Source organism: Aspergillus japonicus (assembly GCF_003184785.1).
Source record: "Aspergillus japonicus CBS 114.51 unplaced genomic scaffold BO86scaffold_50, whole genome shotgun sequence".
Classification (NCBI taxonomy): domain Eukaryota; kingdom Fungi; phylum Ascomycota; class Eurotiomycetes; order Eurotiales; family Aspergillaceae; genus Aspergillus; species Aspergillus japonicus.
Window position 1 is genome coordinate 81,314 of NW_020291687.1, and position 15,043 is coordinate 96,356.

The 15,043-nt window shown below is 55.7% G+C and overlaps 7 protein-coding genes across 7 annotated transcripts; 2 read left to right on the plus strand and 5 right to left on the minus strand.

The window, feature by feature from the left end:
* Positions 1–63: 63 nt before the first annotated feature.
* BO86DRAFT_367490 (DUF1014 domain protein) lies at positions 64–1,478 on the plus strand. The gene is made up of 3 exons (XM_025670160.1): positions 64–259; positions 431–531; positions 646–1,478. The coding sequence occupies exons 1-3, from the start codon at positions 200–202 to the stop codon at positions 1,151–1,153; spliced, it is 669 nt and encodes a 222-aa protein (XP_025524919.1). The 5' UTR covers positions 64–199; the 3' UTR covers positions 1,154–1,478.
* A 92-nt stretch (positions 1,479–1,570) lies between these two features.
* Positions 1,571–2,801, minus strand: pex7 (putative peroxisome biosynthesis protein (Peroxine-7); the record flags this gene model as incomplete). The annotated part of the gene is made up of 2 exons (XM_025668252.1): positions 1,571–2,546; positions 2,638–2,801. The coding sequence occupies 2 exons, from the start codon at positions 2,799–2,801 to the stop codon at positions 1,571–1,573; spliced, it is 1,140 nt and encodes a 379-aa protein (XP_025524920.1).
* Positions 2,802–3,239: 438 nt separating this feature from the next.
* Positions 3,240–6,476, plus strand: BO86DRAFT_449928 (putative CUE domain protein). The gene is made up of 2 exons (XM_025676761.1): positions 3,240–4,149; positions 4,747–6,476. Exons 1-2 carry the CDS (start codon positions 3,525–3,527, stop codon positions 6,345–6,347), a joined length of 2,226 nt encoding a protein of 741 aa, XP_025524921.1. The 5' UTR covers positions 3,240–3,524; the 3' UTR covers positions 6,348–6,476.
* A 634-nt stretch (positions 6,477–7,110) lies between these two features.
* Positions 7,111–7,681, minus strand: BO86DRAFT_169052 (uncharacterized protein). The gene has a single exon (XM_025666491.1). The coding sequence runs from the start codon at positions 7,443–7,445 to the stop codon at positions 7,146–7,148; it is 300 nt and encodes a 99-aa protein (XP_025524922.1). The 5' UTR covers positions 7,446–7,681; the 3' UTR covers positions 7,111–7,145.
* On the minus strand, positions 7,534–8,747 carry BO86DRAFT_319377 (putative ubiquitin-conjugating enzyme; the record flags this gene model as incomplete). The annotated part of the gene is made up of 4 exons (XM_025668251.1): positions 7,534–7,617; positions 7,683–8,455; positions 8,537–8,631; positions 8,686–8,747. 4 exons carry the CDS (start codon positions 8,745–8,747, stop codon positions 7,534–7,536), a joined length of 1,014 nt encoding a protein of 337 aa, XP_025524923.1.
* Positions 8,748–9,104: 357 nt separating this feature from the next.
* Positions 9,105–10,450, minus strand: BO86DRAFT_344096 (uncharacterized protein; the record flags this gene model as incomplete). Its single annotated transcript, XM_025669170.1, has 2 exons — positions 9,105–9,833; positions 9,982–10,450. The coding sequence occupies 2 exons, from the start codon at positions 10,448–10,450 to the stop codon at positions 9,178–9,180; spliced, it is 1,125 nt and encodes a 374-aa protein (XP_025524924.1). The 3' UTR covers positions 9,105–9,177.
* Positions 10,451–11,224: 774 nt separating this feature from the next.
* On the minus strand, positions 11,225–13,840 carry BO86DRAFT_402217 (putative homeobox and C2H2 transcription factor; the record flags this gene model as incomplete). Its single annotated transcript, XM_025673841.1, has 1 exon — positions 11,225–13,840. One exon carries the CDS (start codon positions 13,838–13,840, stop codon positions 11,225–11,227), a length of 2,616 nt encoding a protein of 871 aa, XP_025524925.1.
* Positions 13,841–15,043: the final 1,203 nt, after the last annotated feature.

Genomic DNA, 15,043 nt, shown 5'->3' on the forward strand with positions numbered 1-15,043 from the left:
AAGTGCCGCGATAGGACGACTGCCTCCCTTCGTCATCTCTTCTCCCCCGCCGCTTTCCTTTCCATCTGTATCCATCTCCATCTTCCCTTTCTTTCCTCTCCTCTCTCCCCTTCTTACATTCTCCCCTTGGGGTTACACCTTTCTGCACCTCACTCCTAATCAATCCACCTACATATCCCCCAAACACCGATCACCAACCATGGGCGGAAAGAAAGGCGGAGCCGGCGAGAACTCCAAGAAGGCGGCTGGCCAGGCTCGCGTACGTTTTGCACTTCCTCAGTTATACACCTAATTCTGTTACCCCGCCCTCCCCTCCCCCTCGCCGGGAACAATGTTGAATTTCCACCCACACCACCCCCCTTTTTCTCTCGATCTCTCCGGAAGCACTATCTTCTCTAGAGAACTCCACACTAACCACGAAAACCAACAGAAAGCCGAAGCCGCCGCCGGCAAGAAGGCCGCCGAGGACGCCAAGCGCGCCGCCGAAGAAGACAAGCAATGGCAGAAGGGAGCGAAGGGCAGTGCTAAGAAGTGCGTTTTTTTTTTCCCCCCCAGTCCTCCAACTTGATTTGACTCGTCTCCATCTCCCCTCCACCGTTTTTTCTCCAACATCTCATCTAATTGTGAACACTCCCACATCCGCAGGGACGACGCCGAAGCCAAGAAAGCCGAAGCCGCCCGCAAGAAGGCGGAGCGCGACGCCCTCCTCGCCGCCGAGGAAGCCTCGCAGCCCTCGAAGCCGAAGGGCAGCGGCGCCAAGCAGGCCGTGAAGAAGACCCGGGGCTTGGACCTGTCGCAGCTGGACGAGCCGGCCGGCGGTAGCAGGGCCTCGGCGCTGAACGCGTCGGGCATCGACAACGCGCTGGACGCCCTCTCCCTGACGGGCAAGGACGCCGGCAAGGTGGACCGCCACCCGGAGCGGCGGTACAAGGCGGCCTACGCGGCCTACGAGGCCCGCCGGCTGCCCGAGATCGAGGCGGAGAACCCCGGCCTGCGCCGCCAGCAGCGCATCGAGCTGTGTCGCAAGGAGTTCGAGAAGAGCGAGGACAACCCCTTCAACCAGGTGCATGTGGCGTTCGATGCCAGCCGCGAGGAGATCGCGGCCGTGCGCGACGCCGAGCGGAAGAAGGTCGAGGCGCGGTTGGCCAAATAGAGGTTTCTTTTCGGTGTTCTTTTGTTGGCGAGGAGTTTGTTTTTCTTTTCAATTTGTCCTCGATGTCATCGCACGTAGGTGCTGTTCAGTACGCGCTGCTACGTACTATGATTGTGGTATATATACCCGGGTTTTTCCTCTTTTGTCGGAAAGCTCAAAATTGGAGTCGGATATAGGGCTGCGTGCCTCGGAGCCATGATAGAAGAGGGTTGGAACTGGATACGGTAGACAAGATGGAATGACTGGGAAATGAAGTGCAATGAGCGCAAAAAAAGCTAGCATTGAACAAGTATATAATCAGAAGGTGACAAAGAAATGTTGGTATCATGCAGTCTAAAGATCATATATCCATAATATAGAAAGAAGGAGAGTCAGCCAGACGAAAAAAAAGAGGGTTGCTCACGACCAAACCCGGAATCAACCACCCATGACAGCCCGTACGTCCCAAACATATAGACTCTCATCCCACCCGACACTGGCACACCACCCCTCACTCCCGAACAGACACCAATCCACCCCCGTGACGAATTCCGTATGCTGGCCCATCCGCCCCAATTCGACGCCCATGTTGGGCCCGCCGGGCCCGGCCCGCATCATGTCGACATCGCCGACGACGCCGGCGGGGGACTGATCCGACCAGGCGCGGCAGGTCATATCATAGCTGGCGCTGAGCAGGACGTTGGACAGATGCGGCGACCAGGCGACCTTGCGGACGGCGTAGTTGTGGCCCAGCATGACGGCCTGCGGGCCCTGGTGCGGGGCGCGGATATCGAAGGTCCGGATGGTGCGATCGACGCCGGCGGTCGCCAGCGTCGAGGGGCGATACTTGTTCCAATCCATGGTGAGGGCCTCGGCGGGAGCGGCGGAGCCACCACCACCACCACCACCGCCGGGCGCCATCATGACGGTGGGCGGCGGCGCCCCCGGTTGCGGCGCGACGAGATTCGGACCTGCCCCTGCTCCCGCCCCGGCGCCCCCGGCGTGGATCGGAATCTGTAAGGTGAGGTGGTTGGAGGCGGAGGCCGGGGTGCGCAGGTCGTAGAGCCGCAGGTACGAGTCCGAGGTGACGCAGGCGAGCAGGTCGGGCGAGTGCGGGGCGAAGCTGGCGGCGTAGGTGCAGCTGTGCGTGGGCAGGGTCAGCAGCGAGTGCGGCCGGTGCGGCGACCACACCCGCACCGTGCCGTCCCAGCTGCTCGAGCTGAACCGGTCCTTGGCCACCAGGTTCCAGTGCACGCTGAACACCTCGCGCTTGTGCTCCTTCCACTGCTGCACCGGGAAATCCGTCAGGCTCGTGTCGAACAGCTTGATGCTCCCGTCGCCGCTGGCGGTCAGGACTTGGTGCTCGTGGATCTCGGACCACGCGAGGTCGTAGAGGGAGTCTTGGGTGGTGAAGCTTTGTGATTGGTGTGTGTCAGTTGGAGGTAGGAGGGTTGGATGATGGGGGGGGGGGAGGGATGGTTTGGGAGAGTGTGGTGCGTACGTACTGTTTGGTGGGGACTATGCCATGGGGTGTCAATTCGAGAATGAACAGTCGTCCATTGCCCACTAGGCCGTAGTTGGCCGAGGCGGCGACCGCGAGCCGGTTGTCGAAGAAGGGAGAGTATTTGACTGCGCAGCCGTTGAAGCCTTCGGTGCGGAAGTGCAGCATTGTCGTGGTTGTTGTGGTTGTTGTTTTGTCGGATGGGGGACTAGATCCGGTGGTCTCGGTGCGGGGAGGTGATTGGAGGAATCAAGGACGAGCGGTCATGGCGGGGAGGAGCGGAGATAGAGGAGAAGGGTGGAATGGAATGGCGTTGATACAAATGGAGGATGCTCGGAGGCAGATGAGAGAAGGATGATAATGTGGTGCGGGGGAAATGAGGCCGGAGTCCGAGTCCTGTTGTACTCGTAGTGCGTTGCCGCTCACAGAGCCAAAAGCGGCGCGAGTCTAGCTAAGTTTAGTGCGGGGGAAAAAAAGCGATGGAGAAGAGCCGAGGTTCGGCAGTCCGACGATCTTCGCCTGGTCGGGTTTCTTACCTGGCACATGCACGCCCGCCAATCGAGTTAGCAGCAAACAAGACCCTGTCGATGCTTGGACCTGAAGTATCTCAAAATAACCGGGGATTGGAGATTCATCTAGACACAATCAATGTCCCCCCTCATCCCCTTGCAAGAATGCCAACCAGCACTTCCCATGCATCGAGAACATCAAGGATGTCACAGTGACGCCATCAGAGCCAGAATTTAAACTTTGATGTCGCCCAAACTGTGATCAACAGTTCGGAATTTGTCAAATCTTCACTATGGCGTTACCCGTTGTCTCTCCTCCCCTCCTCTGTCCCTGTTCCACTTACACTCCCTTAATCACACATTGACCTCAGAAGCCATCACCATGCCCTCAGCCTGGACCGATGACACCACCAACGACCAACCCGCCAACGACGCATCATCCCCCACCCCAGCCGCCGACTTCCTCACCACAGAGATCTACAACATCGGCGCCCAGCCGGGCATCCGCTCGCTGCCCCCGAGCCCGGAACGCGACTTCCTGGCCCTTACCTGGGGGCCGGTCGTCTACCGCACGGCCTACAGCGCCCGCGCGGACCGACTCCTGCCAGTGTTCCTGCGCGCCCTGTCCCACGAGGTCCAGGCGGCCATCCCGCGCCGGCTCCCCGGCACGCCCAAGCAGCGGCACCTGCTCGAGACGAGCTACGCCTGCAAGGTCTTCAGCGACGAGACGCGGTTCGCGGGAGCGGGGGCAGAGATCGGCGCCGTCCGCCGCGCGTTCCACGACTGGAAGCGCGCGGACCTGGCGCTGCCGCTGATGGAGCTGCCGGCGCGGTTGCGGGTGTGTTTGGTGGTGGATGAGGGGGTGCTGCGGGCTTTGGAGAGGATGATGACGACGACGACGACGACGACGACGACGACGCAGGAGAAGGACACAGACGAGGAGGCCCGGGAGAGCTCGGCGGAGGACGGCATTGAGAAGGGATCCGGGGAGATGTCCTACGGCAGTTGTCCGGTCATCATGGTGGAGGAGAATTTCCCGGATCGGAGGCGGCGCGACTCCAACCCCGCGGATGGGGAGTACCCCGGCTGGACGCAGGTGGCGCTCTCGGCGGTGGTGGAGGTGCTCGAGGGGATGAGGTTTGGGAATGGCTTGAGCCGGTTTCATCGCTCGGGCAGAATCTATCTGGGAGAGAGTCAGTGGTCTTGATGGGTTGGTTCATGTCTCTTGGAATTTTGGCTCGTATAGATCGTTGGCGTTGGGGAACCGGGTGTATAGAGCTGGGATAGACATAGACGGTGTTTTCAAAGAGATGAAATTGAGAGTATCATGATTGTGACTGCGGTGCTTGATCACGTAGCATCTTCATATAATGTGTAGCAAGCAGAGATCGAGCGACGTCCATCCCTGTCGATGGTTACTGTCTTCCAGTTCCAAGTTGCTCGAGTATGATGCTTATCGCAAGGCGCACGCCTGCTCATTGGCCATATTGAGAGCAGTCACGTGGTGATAGGACATCCATTTCCGCCCATCGTTTTGTAATCGTTCAATCCCTTTGCGTCCTACAACTATACAATTCGTTTTTATGGTGTGATGGTCTGAATAGTTTGCTTTACAAGTCAAGTATCCACCATGGATCGGTATCTCTCCCGAAAACGGGCCCGGAGTCCACCGACGCCCACCTGCTCGGATGAGGACTCGACCGACATGAAGCTGGCGCGCCTGGCCTCTCTCTTCCCGGACATGGCTCTCGATGCATTGATGGAGATTCTCCTTTCCAGTGGCGGCTGCGTAGGGACAGCAACCACCACCATCCAGGCGCAAGCCTCTCTGTACCCTCCCAAGAAGCGATCGACGGCCGGCGCCACCCCCGCCATCCAGACCTCCCTGAACGCCCACATGCGGATATCCCACCCGCAAGACCAGAAGCGCTCACTACTGACCCGCAAAGGCAAGACGCTGCATCTATACGCCCCGGAGGACATCGCGGCGCACACGCCCTGCACCATCATCCACAACTTCCTGCCCGCGGCGCAGGCCAACGCGCTGCTGCTCGAGCTCCTCGACGAATCGAAGCACTTCTCGCGCTATCGCTTCCAGCTCTTCGACCGCACCGTCCAGAGCCCCCACTCCGCCAGCATCTACGTCGCCACCCCGGAGCAACACCGCCAGCACACCGCCGAGTACACCTACGGTGGCACCTACCGGGCCACCGTCCGGCAGACCACCCCGCACCTGCGCGCCGTCTCCGGAACGGTCCAGCAGACCGTCAACGCCGAGATCCAGCACCGCATCCGCACCGTCTACCCGGGCGGCCGGAAGCTGAAGTACCAATCCCCGAAAGAGTGGATGCCCAACGCGGCGTTTGTGAATTGCTACGATGGGCCCACGGAGGCGGTCGGATACCACTCGGATGAACTGACCTATCTCGGCCCGCGGGCCGTGATCGGAAGCCTGAGTCTCGGCGTGGAGCGGGAGTTTCGCGTCCGAAAAATCATTCCCACCGACGACGATGACGATGCTGCTGCTGCTGCTGCTGCTGCTGCTGCTGAAGACCCGGAGGCGCCGGGAGATACTTCCGAAGGACAGATCTCGGCGCATACAGCAGCGGATAAGACGTCCACTCCGACCAAGGCCCCGATTCCTTCGGAACTCAACAACAACATCTCTCGCAAATCACCGACGACATCCTCACCAGCAGCAGCAGCAGCAGCAACAGCAGGAGCCCGGGCCAACGCTCAGGGGCAAATCTCTATCCACCTCCCGCACAACTCGCTGCTGGTCATGCACGCGGAGATGCAGGAGGAATGGAAGCACGCCATTGTGCCGGCGCAGACCATCTCGCCGCATCCGCTGGCGGGGAATCGGCGCATCAATGTCACGTATCGGTGGTACCGCGACTCGTTGCACCCGCGGTACACGCCCCGGTGCCGGTGTGGTGCCCCTACGATTCTGCGGTGCGTGCAGCGCAGACGCGAGACCCGGGGCCGGTATATGTGGATGTGCTATGCGGGGTATGCCCCGGGCAAGAAAGGGTGTAGCTTTTTCCAGTGGGCGGATTTCAATGAAGACGGGGAGCCACTCTGGGACAAGACGGCCGTGCCTGATGATGCGCCGTGGTTGGAGAATTTCGTAGAAGGACAGGATCAGCTTGAGGCTGGGGTTAGGGGACACGTAGGAAACGAGAAGGACAATACCAGTATCTGAGAATACCTTATTTATCGGGAAAGGGTTGCATTGGTGATACTGCGTCAGCCGATGGATATGCTTCCGGAATCTCATTCTGTATGCATAACAGCCTTAGTTACACTTGATCATCAAAAGAGACTCTTCAATTGTGAGGCAGGGGAGAGAAAAGTGAACAAGGCCATTCTTTTGCCAGCATCCACTTTGACTACCGCCACATTGACTGCAGCACTCCAGCAAATTTCGGGCGTCAAAACAACCATGTCGCATCGTGTCAAGGGAGACGAGTTGACAATCCACAACCGACTTCCGCGCTCCTCTGCTTCCTCTCACTTGATCACATCATCCAAAACTCCTTGAAGCCCACATCCCCAACCAAACGAGCATCAGGCACCATAATCCAACTGTAGAACCGATGAATCCCGGCTACAAGCTTCCATCCCCTTCAGTACAAGCCTGTTTTCAGACTCTCTTTCTCTCTCTCTTTCTCTCTCTCTTTCTCTCTCTCTTTCTCTCTCTCTTTCTCTCTTTCTCTCTGCGAGGAGAAATCGAAACCAAAGATTTTCGGCTCATGGTATTGGGCCGCCATCGTGCGAGTTCTGCGGCGCCCGGAAGAAGATGCGTGCAGTCCCGTCTTTTCTGCCTCCCCCTCACCCGGCCCCACCAGCTCTCACGGACCGACGCTTGCTGCGGGAGCTGCAGTACTCGGAGCAGGCGACAGCCAGGGCGAAGATGCAACAGATTGTGATGATGGGGACGAGGATTAGGAGACAGACGATGATCGTTGTCTTGTAGTTGGACGGGGGAAATGTTCGCTTCTCATTGAGGGTGGCGCGCATTGTGAGTGTCAGGAAGGCTTATATCGGTGGGTTTGCGGTGACTGGTTCGGATATTGCTGTGGGTGGACTTTTGAGAGGCAGGACGACAATTGCCACAGGGCTTGTTTGTAGCTGTGATGAAACTTGCATAGATAGGACATACAAGAAGCTGGTGATTAGGATGCTTGGTTCTGGTGTTCTGAAACTGAAGGTGCTGGGAGGGTAACTTGCTAGCTGCTGTGCACGGAATGGGAAGGTGCGAACAGCGACTCAAAACGGGAGCCATGATGATCAAGCTCATGAATAATTAGGTATGAAGGCAGGTATATCTCAGATCAGATGATTGGTGGTAGTACAATGGGTATATTGAAGCACCTAGCTCGTAGGCTTTATTGATGCATCCCCTCCGTTCGTGGGTTGATTTTCTCCTTCACCGATGCGAGCGTAGCCCTGTCCAGACGGGTGAATCGAATCTATGGCAAGCCCATGTCAGCAACAGTTTCTCGCTGAAGAGGGAAAGCAAAAATAGATAACATACCGTCTCATCCGCCCCTCCGCGCGTAGTGCCATACAGGGTTGAATCCGAAATACTAGCCTCAATCTCACTCTGCACCCGTCTCACCCATATCCCATCCCAATGCCAGTCCCCAGGGGCTCTGGCTTGCGGACTTCCAGCCTTCTTCATCCCCTCCGATGAGGTAGCCGTAGCGCCATCGTTGCCCCTCTGGTGTGCCTTCCACGCATGCCACGCGCTCGGGTTCGCGGCCGCCTCCAACGGTAAGGAATCCAGAACCGTCGCATCGTCGAATGTCGAGCGGATATAGTCGAAAAGGACTGCTACCGGGACGGTTTTCCTCGGTTCCGAGAAACGTCGGTCTACTATCGGAGAAGTGGGGTCGGTCTCTTCCGTCGTGGGCGAGGTGGGGGTCGTCTGGTCTTGGTCGAGTATGGGCTCTTTGCTGGTCGGCGTATCAGGTCTCCTTCCTCCGCCTGAATTGGTGCTAATGGTCGAGTTGCGCACGCTCACGGCTTTGATGGATGGAGCTGTTGACGGGTTGAAACCGCCTCGTTTGGCCCGACCAAACCAGTGCGGGAACCCGTGTCGTAAACTAAATCCGCCGGGGGGTAAGCGTTCATCGTCGGTGGCGCTGACTGGATCTTCGTTCGAGGCACCGGTGCTGAAGGTGTAGGTGGTCAGGGGCACGACCAGGGGGTGAAAGACGTCGGTCGCGAAGTTGACCATGGGCGGCATGTCGGGATAGGAGTCAGGGAAGCGGATCTGGAAACGGAGGACAGCGGAGGCATAGGGACCTTCAACGGACGAGTAGTAAGCATGTCTGTTAGCTGCTATGGAGCTTCAGTTGGCCTGCCGAAAGTATAGAGATCTTGTACCAGCGCGAACAAAGATAACACCAGACCAGAGCGTTGGATCACCGGGACTGAGGCTCACGTAGGTGCCCGGAGGGGCTGCATGTTGCAAGCTCGCACTGGTGCAATTAGCCGATGCTTGGACAATTAGATTTGATCATGGACTGACTGACAATTCCAGAAGAAGCTGCTGTTTTCGAAGGGATGGAATGCTAGGTAAACGGGTTGTCGACATGATGTACTGTGCTGTTTATGGTTGGGGCGGAAGTCCGTCTTGTCTGGCTTTCCATTCTTTAGAGACGGGCTCGATGTCAACTGGAAGTGTTGATCTCGCCTTATCCCCGTTATCTCCGCCCGCCTGCCTCATCCATCCCGAGCCTCAGGCAGATAAGTATATGGCGAGGTATACATACATCACGTACAGTAACTTACGTATGTACTAAGTACAATCCTGGCTCATTGTCGAATAGTCACGTAGTCAAATAGTCAAAAAGCCAAATAGTCAAAAAGTCAAATAGTCAAATAGTCATCAAATTCGCAAATAGTCTATCTCTATACTTGCATGCAATCTCAACGCTGGTAGTGAGTGCTCCAATAACGCAAATAGAAAAGTGCACCGCAATCATAGACAGCCGCCTACAAAGCTCATATCATAAGGTGTCATGTCACATTCCCCTCTTCAGTGCTTGAATCGAGGCCCTCTCAAGTTTTGTATGGGGTTGAATCAGCCCCAGAACCGTCATACCCTCTCCCACGCCCTCATAAATACCCCCCGCGATACCTTCCACCCACCAGTCTGTAATGTTAATCACCGTCGAGCGCACCCTTCCCTCGTAGAGACCTAGGATGGTAGACCCAAAGCTCATGCTTCGTTTACCCCAGTTATCCGCCGTGTCCAGCGTCGTTGAAATGACACGTTCGGTGACCCGATGGGAACGCTCGTACTGATAGACCCGCGCAAGGAGTAGCTTCAGGTACGGGACGACGTATCGCACAAGGACAAAGAATTGAATAATAACGTACGCCAGCAGGCGATGCAGGAGTGACCGTCCAGACTTATTAGACCGACTATATACGTCCGATGTTGTGTCAGGACTTATAAGCCCTGTTGCCGGCTGGCTTGCATCGCCCGGTGCCAATGTGGATGACTGGAGACTTGATGGCAGGTTATGCCGGATGGTTGCGATCTCGTCGTGAGTCAGTTCCGCTGGTAGAGCATCTAATAGATACCCCAGGGCAGTAATGTACAACGAGCGGGCCAGGGGACCGTCGCACCGGGGCTGTTGCGCTTCATATCCAGCGTTTCGGAGAAGGCTCAGCGCTAATGATAAAAGTGAGTCAGTTCTGGCACAACAGGATTCCCAAGTCATCGTTCACGGAGAACTCAGCGTTCTGCAGTCGGAGGATAAGGGCATGATCCGGACCAATTCAGATGTATTGAAGAGGGGATAGGTGTTGCTATTACAAACCAGGTATTACTCTATTCCATCGCAGTCCGGACTCCGCTTCGTACCTCGATGATGATGATACGCCGAATGCATCACCATATCTACCCTCTTCAAAGGCAGTGATCTCACTCATGTCTGGAGCCTTTCCCGAGACAGAAGACACGCAAGAGTCTCGCTCATTGCTCGAACTATCCGCTGTCGCAGGCCGCGGGAAAAGGTCGCCGGTGAGTGGGTCAGGCAGGGTCTTGTAGCACTCTAATTCCGGAATGGAGGATGACGGCAGACGCGAGTGCATGGAGCTCGAGTGCTCGCCAGTCGTCTTCGCCTTGAAGTCTGGCGCGACACCTAGGCTGACCGATCGCTGGATAGTAGAGTACAAGCTTGGGAGTCGCCGTCGGAGAGATGCTGGAATGACGGGAAAAAGGATGGTAAACGCCTGAGGATAGACCATTGTGTCATGTAACGGTGTTCGATCATCCATGACTGCCATTTTCGACGGCCAACTGCCGTCTTTGACCATCGACAGTGACTGGAGAGGGGTTAGGGCGAAAGGCGAGAGCGTCTGCGTATGTCTGACGCAGACGGGCGGGAAAGCGTTGGAATTCGCTTGCAGTTTTTCTTGGGTCTACTGATATTATCAGGCCACAGTGAAGTAGCACGTGGCTGTGTCAGACCGTTAAGTAGCGGCGACTAATGCATGAAGGCCATTTCGTTGAGTTGGTTGCGTTGGAGGGGAAAATCCCCTCGAAAAGGCCCGGCGTCCAGTTCCGAGAGAATCACATGTCAATAGACTCGTCTCGACTCGGTTTCCCTTTCTTCCGATAAGCAAGCAATCCAGCGAGTGACAATCCCGAGCCAAACCCGTCAAGGTAGGTAAACATGAATTCCATGATTCATTTCATCCATCCACCTAGCATCCAGAAGACTCCGTCCATGACTGAATGCCCCCCTAATGAACATCCATAATGGATACTAGACCTATATACCCAGCCAATCAAATGGAAGTGGCACGCCTGTCAGTTCCAGGTTACACGCCCTGCGCCCTACGTCTGACATGTGCGAAGCAAGGATCAAACCCCTCTATGAACCGATTATATTAAGACTAAACATCGCCTGCTTTAACTTCTGTGTCAGGTAAAGAACCTTTTGAACGCTCACAAGACTTTGACATGGCTAACTAGAACCAGAATCCGAGATCTTTACCGCCATAATTTTGTCCGTCTGACAATCTCCCAAGCCAAACACCCTTTTCTTCATTCGCCAATCAAACATCCCTTCCGGAAAAATATAGATCCTGTGCCAGACTATGATTCGGATCAGGACCTGCATCGGACATATACACTTCGTTTTGTTTGGGGCTGGGTATAGGAATGGGTGCCGAGGCCATCTTCGACGGAGCCAGTGGCTGTGCCGTTGAAACTGCCACCTGTGCTTCGTGTTCATGGGATATGAAATCATTATCATTACCGCCGTCGCCTCCAAAACCCAGATCCTGCAGTTCCTCCAAGGGCATCTCATCGTACCGAGAATTCAATTGCTGAAGGAATTCTGGGTCGAATCCCATTTGCACGAATGGATCAACCGAGGCGCTCAACGGAGTGGAAAACGCGGTCGGTCCAGCAGACACACTGCTTCCCCAGTCAGACGACAACCCTGACTGAGGTCTAGTGAGCATGGTGCCAGAATTCTCGGCATAGCTACCAATGGAGCTTCCAGGTGCGCTTGCTGGGACAGAGGACCGACTCGTTCCTGGAAGCGCAGGGCTGTGGAACCCGGAAGGAGGAGCTATAGGGCTGAATGGTTGTTGCGAACGACAGGCAGACCTTGCTAACAAATTGGTTTCCACGGGCGGCTGTCGTAGTCCGTCCGTTGTGGCGAATGGGGGCTGCATACCCAGGTCAGAGAGTTGGATGTGGTCCGAGCCGGGAACAACTTCAAGACCACTATCCCGTTTCAGGAAGCTGAGCCAGACCGGGTTGTCGGCACAAGTCTGGTGCCAACGGTCGTCGGTGCCGTAAATGATCATCCGGGCTTCATCCTGAATCATCTGATCCGAGGGCACAACGCCTGCAGCCACTTGATTGTGTACGAAGGCAGTGAGTTCATGCTTCAGTCGAATGAAGCAATTGGCATCTTCTGCTACCACGAGTCCTGGCGCTTTGCCTGCTGCAGATGAAGGCTTGAAGGGATTGAGGGTCTTCTGGTCGTGGCCAATGAGGTACGGTGGCATGGCATTTTCAACGAGGCCTAAGATGAAGGGCTCAAAGCCCCAATCACCTCGCCATTGAGTCATGTTGCTGCCATTCTTAAAATGCGAGGCCAGATGATCGACTCGGTCCTTCCAGGTCGATAGACTAATCCCGCAGAATCCACATCGTGACTTCAATTCAGTGATGCTACTCCGCCATGCATCCATGGATGAGAGAAACTTGACATTGTGCATGAGCCGAAGGTGCTGATTGAGATGATCCTTCCGATAGAAGGAACGTTCCGCAGATGTTTTCTCTTGGCATGCACTGTAGTTGTGTGACTCCAGGTGGTCCATGTCTGGGTCAATGGCCATGCAGAAGACACAGCGATGGGCACCACCGATAAAGGCGACTCCCCCCGACGGCGAGCAGGTCCACTTCTCGAGTGCTAGATGAAGCGACTTCTCGTGGCGTTGCCAGTCATACTTTGTCTGGAAGGTATCTGTACAGAAAGTGCATTGAAATATACGGGCGTTGCGGGTCTTCTGCTGGTTGAACGGGTTGACGGGCAGGGAGGGCTTCCGACGACGACGCCGTTCCTTCCGTTCCATCGAGCCAAACGACCCCAATGAGGAACGGTGTGAGAAGGCGGACGCAAAGGAGAGATCAGATAAAGACGAGCGACTGGCCGATTGACTGGTTTCATGACTGCTGACTGATGGAGCATTAAACAAATTGGAGTTGTCATGGCTTGAGTCATTGCTGGACCCAGTCTTCCGAGAATGGGAACGCACGTGACCTGGGTGAAACGAGCGCGGCCGCTCAGGATCTAGGGAAGTGTTGTTTAAAGCTCGAATAATATCAGATGTGGCAGCGGGTTCGTTTTCGGGAGGGGAGTGCTTCCAACGTTCAAGAGGCGTCATGGTTGCGACGTCTCGACGTTGCTGTTGTCCGGGGATATCCACTGCTCCGGGCGCTGCTGGAGAACTGCTGCGCGGAGGAGCTCGAACTTTACCGCGTCGCCGAGCGTTGGCGAGCCAATTGCATATCTGGGTCCGTTTTAGACCCGTGCGTTGCTTCAGCTCGTCTTTTTCTTGGTCAGTAGGGTAAGGATAGGCACTATGGTCCAGCAGCCAGGTCTTGAGGATGCGGACCGCTTCGCGCGACAATCGGGAATTGCTCTTCCTTGACTGGCCGTCCGCTTCCTCGGCGATGTACGAATGGGACTTAAGCGCCTTCTTCCCTGTTAGACCGCCAGTAGTATTATCGATGTTTTCGGCAATCGGGTGTAATGTATCCAGGAACCGGCCGGGAGCTTCGACCTGCTTGGTGAAACTGCATTCACGCCAGAGGGAGATGCAACAAGTACAGCCACTTTGGCGCATAACTCCACTCTTCGCAACAAAGCAATCTAGATTCATATGCCTGCAGAAATCGCAGGGCTCCCTGGCACGCCTCATTGGATAGACACCATTATCAAGAAGAGAATTAGGAACATCCACCAATTGATGTTCTTCGAGACCCTGGTTTGGTGGGTCATTGGAGAAATCTATCGGTTCGACTTGTAGGAACGAGTTGTAGTTCGCAGCGGCATCACCCTCGTCAATCTCAAACTTGTCGGAGGCAATGTCATCTTCGCGTACAAGAGACTGCGAATCATACGAAGCCTCGTCGAAGTCGAAGTACTCCATATCCCACTGGACGAGGTCTTTATGGGAAGATTAAATTCAAGAAAGAAGTCTGTGGGAGGCTGGCGAACAGGTGATCCGTGTCTATCTTTTTTAAAAGATGAACAAAGAGGAAGATCAGACGAGCAACAGCATGGAGCAAGAGATCAAGTCATGAACTGTCTGTAGAAATGAATAGTAAGCGGGTTGTTGGCGGGCGGACGGGACAGCCAACATGACTATATTTTTCGTCTGGGGTATCAGAAGCACGCCGAACTGCAGAACCCTGGTCAATTTGCCAGTTCCTTCCATGCACCCCGGAGGAGGAGGGAGGTGAGGGAGGGGGGGGGTGCTGGAGCCATGGAGCGCTGGAGCGCTGGATCGTATCCCGTCACCCGTTCGACCTAGCGATTGTTGGTCTCCGGAGAAGGCTGCGTGGTCCGGACGGGGATAGGCGAGCAATGGACAAGAGATCAGGAAAAAACTGGAGCTCATGCAAGACTGCACGCCCTTCCAATGACAGCACCATTCCTATTCGAGGCAAGCGTTGTCAGTGCGTACAGCCAACTTTGCGCCCACACTAGTCCCGGATAGGCAGGAATGATTCATCAACGATATCGGAGCGGTGGGGGACCGTCTTTATCGATTGTCAACACCGCGATAAACTAACTACAGGTAGCATCCTCCATGCCTCCATGTGCATGCCAAGACGAAGAGTCTGCTTCTCCTCGCCTGCCGTTTACCCGCTATCGAACCATACGATCTCGTCCTCTTTGTCCGTTCAATAACTAAGAATGTTGCTTTCCTCTGATTGAGTACCTCCGTACGCAGGTCAGAATCGGGGACTCTCTTGCATACACTGCGGGCGCCAACACGATGTCATTCCTGATTCCTTTGATCGACTCTCGGCTCAATCACGGAACCTTCTTGTCCGATAGGACCGTAGCCTAAGAGATATTGAGGCTTGGCAGACAATGCGGCCTCTTCGGGTGTACATGACATCGTAGGTCATCACGATGATCGAAGACTACGATTCGAACACCCCTGGTCTAGCGACACGACGCGAGTATGATTTGTCTGGTCTTTAGCAGCAGCAGCAGCAGCAGCATCGTCCTCTCACACAAGCACCGCCCCTTCCCCCTTCATCCAGATCTGTGCGACTACTCGTATCTCTTTGTCCAGCTCGCGCCCCCGCGATGCAATCCTCGTGGCCCTAACTATCAAGGT

What these genes read in the sequence shown, in the direction of transcription:
- BO86DRAFT_367490 (XM_025670160.1), top strand. Translation starts at nt 200, where the DNA reads ATGGGCGGAAAGAAAGGCGGAGCCGGCGAGAACTCCAAGAAGGCGGCT. An exon ending in AGGCGGCTGGCCAGGCTCGC is followed by an intron (nt 260 to 430) that starts GTACGTTTTGCA and finishes GAAAACCAACAG; the next exon opens with AAAGCCGAAGCCGCCGCCGG. An exon ending in GCGAAGGGCAGTGCTAAGAA is followed by an intron (nt 532 to 645) that starts GTGCGTTTTTTT and finishes CCACATCCGCAG; the next exon opens with GGACGACGCCGAAGCCAAGA.
- BO86DRAFT_449928 (XM_025676761.1), top strand. Translation starts at nt 3,525, where the DNA reads ATGCCCTCAGCCTGGACCGATGACACCACCAACGACCAACCCGCCAAC. An exon ending in GGAGATGTCCTACGGCAGTT is followed by an intron (nt 4,150 to 4,746) that starts GTCCGGTCATCA and finishes TGGTCTGAATAG; the next exon opens with TTTGCTTTACAAGTCAAGTA.
- BO86DRAFT_169052 (XM_025666491.1), bottom strand. Translation starts at nt 7,445, where the DNA reads ATGAGCTTGATCATCATGGCTCCCGTTTTGAGTCGCTGTTCGCACCTT.